Source organism: Pteropus vampyrus, unplaced genomic scaffold (genome assembly GCF_000151845.1).
Source record: "Pteropus vampyrus isolate Shadow unplaced genomic scaffold, Pvam_2.0 Scaffold1000004454, whole genome shotgun sequence".
Lineage (NCBI taxonomy): Eukaryota > Metazoa > Chordata > Mammalia > Chiroptera > Pteropodidae > Pteropus > Pteropus vampyrus.
The window spans coordinates 9,839-12,456 of NW_011918856.1; the positions used below are offsets into that span (position 1 = coordinate 9,839).

The following is a 2,618-nucleotide window of genomic DNA, read 5'->3' on the forward strand; positions in this document are numbered from 1 at the left end:
CTCAGGGAAGGGCCGTCAGGGTGAGCATGGCCCTCACCTTTAATTTCTGGACTAACGGAGGTGAGGTCCTTAGTTTGAACGTGCAGGCCCCGTGGGTCAGCAAAAGGGGAGTGCTGCCACGCCTTCAAGGACCCACGGTGAAGTGCTTGACGGACAACTTAGGATCTGAATGCAGTCAGGGCAGAAAGGACCCCACTCAGCCCTCAGGACTGGGTTTCTCCTGATTGGGAGGTGGACTGAGGCTCCCACTTTCATTTTGTATTCCTGGGTCCCTTGGATCTTTGAGGTGTCAAGGTCAGAGTGGCAGAAGGGAGGGTGCCCAGGCTCTGCCCAGAGTTGACAGGATAAAGGATAATACCGATGATGAAGTCAGAGGAACGCAGAGGCCAGAACACAGGGAGCCCCACTGCCGGTGCCCGCTTCACCTAAGGAAACCCAAGGCACCTTGGGTGGGATTCAGGGTGAGGCTCCCACGACGGGTGCTATGGTTCTAGAGGACCGTCAGGGGACAGAATGGCCAGGAACCCACAGGAGCTTGTGGGTTCCCAGAGCAGTGCCCTCAAGGTAACCTGCAAAGGGGTAACCTGTAAAGGAGGCCTTCAGTCAAGACAAGGGCGATCCTACCTGTCGGAGGTGCTCACCTCAGGTCATTCTCTATCCAGCAGGTGCGAACTCACCTGCCCACTGGGCCACAGTCCTGTCTGCTGTCCGGGACCTCAGCCACCATGCCTCGCGGTCAGAAGAGTAAGCTCCGTGCTCGTGAGAAACGCCGCCAGAACAGAGCTGAGGCCCAAGGTCTTAAGAGTGCTCAGGCAGCGACAGCAGAGGGAGAAGCCACTGCCTCCTCCCCTCCTGTTACTGGGGATGGTGCCTCGAGCTCTTCTGATGCTGGCAGTCTCCAGGCACCCGCAAGTGTCTCAGCTGCCACCAGTGCCACTGCAGGTGTTTCGTGCAAAAGATCTGATGTACGTGGCAAGAGCCATGTTCAGAAGAGTAAAAAGTCCCAGGCCGCACATTGCAGTGAGAGCTCAGGCCAAGATCTTCTAACCAGGAAGGCGGGTATATTGGCGAACTACCTGCTGTGCAAGTACAAAATGAATGAGCCCATTAAAAAGGGAGACATGCTGAAAGTCATCCACAAAAGGTACAGGGAGCACTTCCCCGAGATCCTCAAGAAAGCCTCTGAGCGCATGGATCTGTTCTTTGGCCTGGAAGTGAAGGAAGTCAAGCCCAACAGTCACTCCTATTCCCTTGTCTGCAAGCTGGATGATACCAGCGAAGGGAGTGTGAGCTTTGCCTGGCAATTTCCTACAAAAGGGATTCTGATGCCTCTGCTGGGGTTGATCTTCTTGAATGGCAACCGCGCCTCTGAGGAGGAGATCTGGGAACTCCTGAATATTTTTGGAGTCTATGCTGGAAAGACACACTTCATCTTCGGGGAGCCCAGGAAGCTTATCACCCAAGATTTGGTGCAGGAAAATTACTTGGAGTACCGGCAGGTGCCCGGCAGTGATCCTCCACGCTTCGAGTTCCTGTGGGGCCCAAGAGCCCAAGCTGAAACCACCAAGGCGAAAGTCCTGGACTTTTTGTCCAAGGTCAAAGATACCGTCTCCACTGACTTCCCACCCCGTTATGAAGAGATTTTGAGAGATGAGCAGGAGAGAGCCCGGGCCACTGCGGCAACCATGGCTGGGGCTACCGACAAAGCCAGAGCACGCTCCAGGGCCACGTCCAGCCGCGACCCTCCCCCCGAGTGATCTCTGAGGTGGATTCTTCACTTTCCGGTTGCAAAGGCCTGTTAAGCTGTGTTCCTAATATCGACGAATGTGTATGTCATTGTCTTGCCTCTTTTGTGCATTTTCAAGCAGTGTTCCTCTCAAAAGGAAGTTCATGTAGATTAGGTATGTAAGTGTGTGAATGGCAGGGATCACACATTCATTGCCATGTGTCAAGATTAGGAGTAAGATTTTGTTTCTGGAAATAGGCATTGAAAGCCAGACAGAAAAAGTTGAAAATCACATGTTATCACTTATATGTGGGATTTAAACCTAAAAGCAACAAATGAACAGGACAAACAGAGACTCATGGACATGGACAATGGACTTGTGGTTACCAGAGGGTAGGAGGAAGGGGTGTGTGTAGACGATGGAGAAAAATTCAAAACATTTCTTCAGTTGAGTACATAAATAATAATTAAAAAAAAAAAGTACGCATTGAAAATCCCCAAAACGCTTCCGTGGTCTAGAACAAGATAACATGGCTTTAAGATAGCAATATCCTTGGAAATATAAATAAATCCACAGAAAAAAGGGTTGAGATCAGAATATAGAGAGCTATAGAGAGTGAAAGAGTAAAAGCTGTTCTATTCTTGCATTGCTTTACTCCATTTAGTCTTTCTTTTTATACATTTAAAAAGATGTTACCTGCGTTTGCTTATGTCCTTCAAGCATGTTTGAGAAAATAAAGCATTGTGCGTGTACCTCTTTGTTCATGGCTTTTCTTTTACACAGTCATCACTGGAGCATCAGCTCTTTGGAAGTCTTCATGCTTGCCCTGGGGGTGTTTAGTCAAAGAAGGCCCGGCCCGTGCCCGAGCAATTATACAGGCTAGGAGGAGCT

General features: G+C 50.2%; 1 protein-coding gene across 1 annotated transcript; it reads left to right on the top strand.

Moving 5' to 3' along the window:
• The first annotated feature begins 725 nt into the window (after nt 1-725).
• LOC105311502 (melanoma-associated antigen B1-like) lies at nt 726-1,757 on the top strand. The gene has a single exon (XM_011387491.1). It carries the CDS (start codon nt 726-728, stop codon nt 1,755-1,757), a length of 1,032 nt encoding a protein of 343 aa, XP_011385793.1.
• The last annotated feature ends 861 nt before the right edge of the window (nt 1,758-2,618 follow it).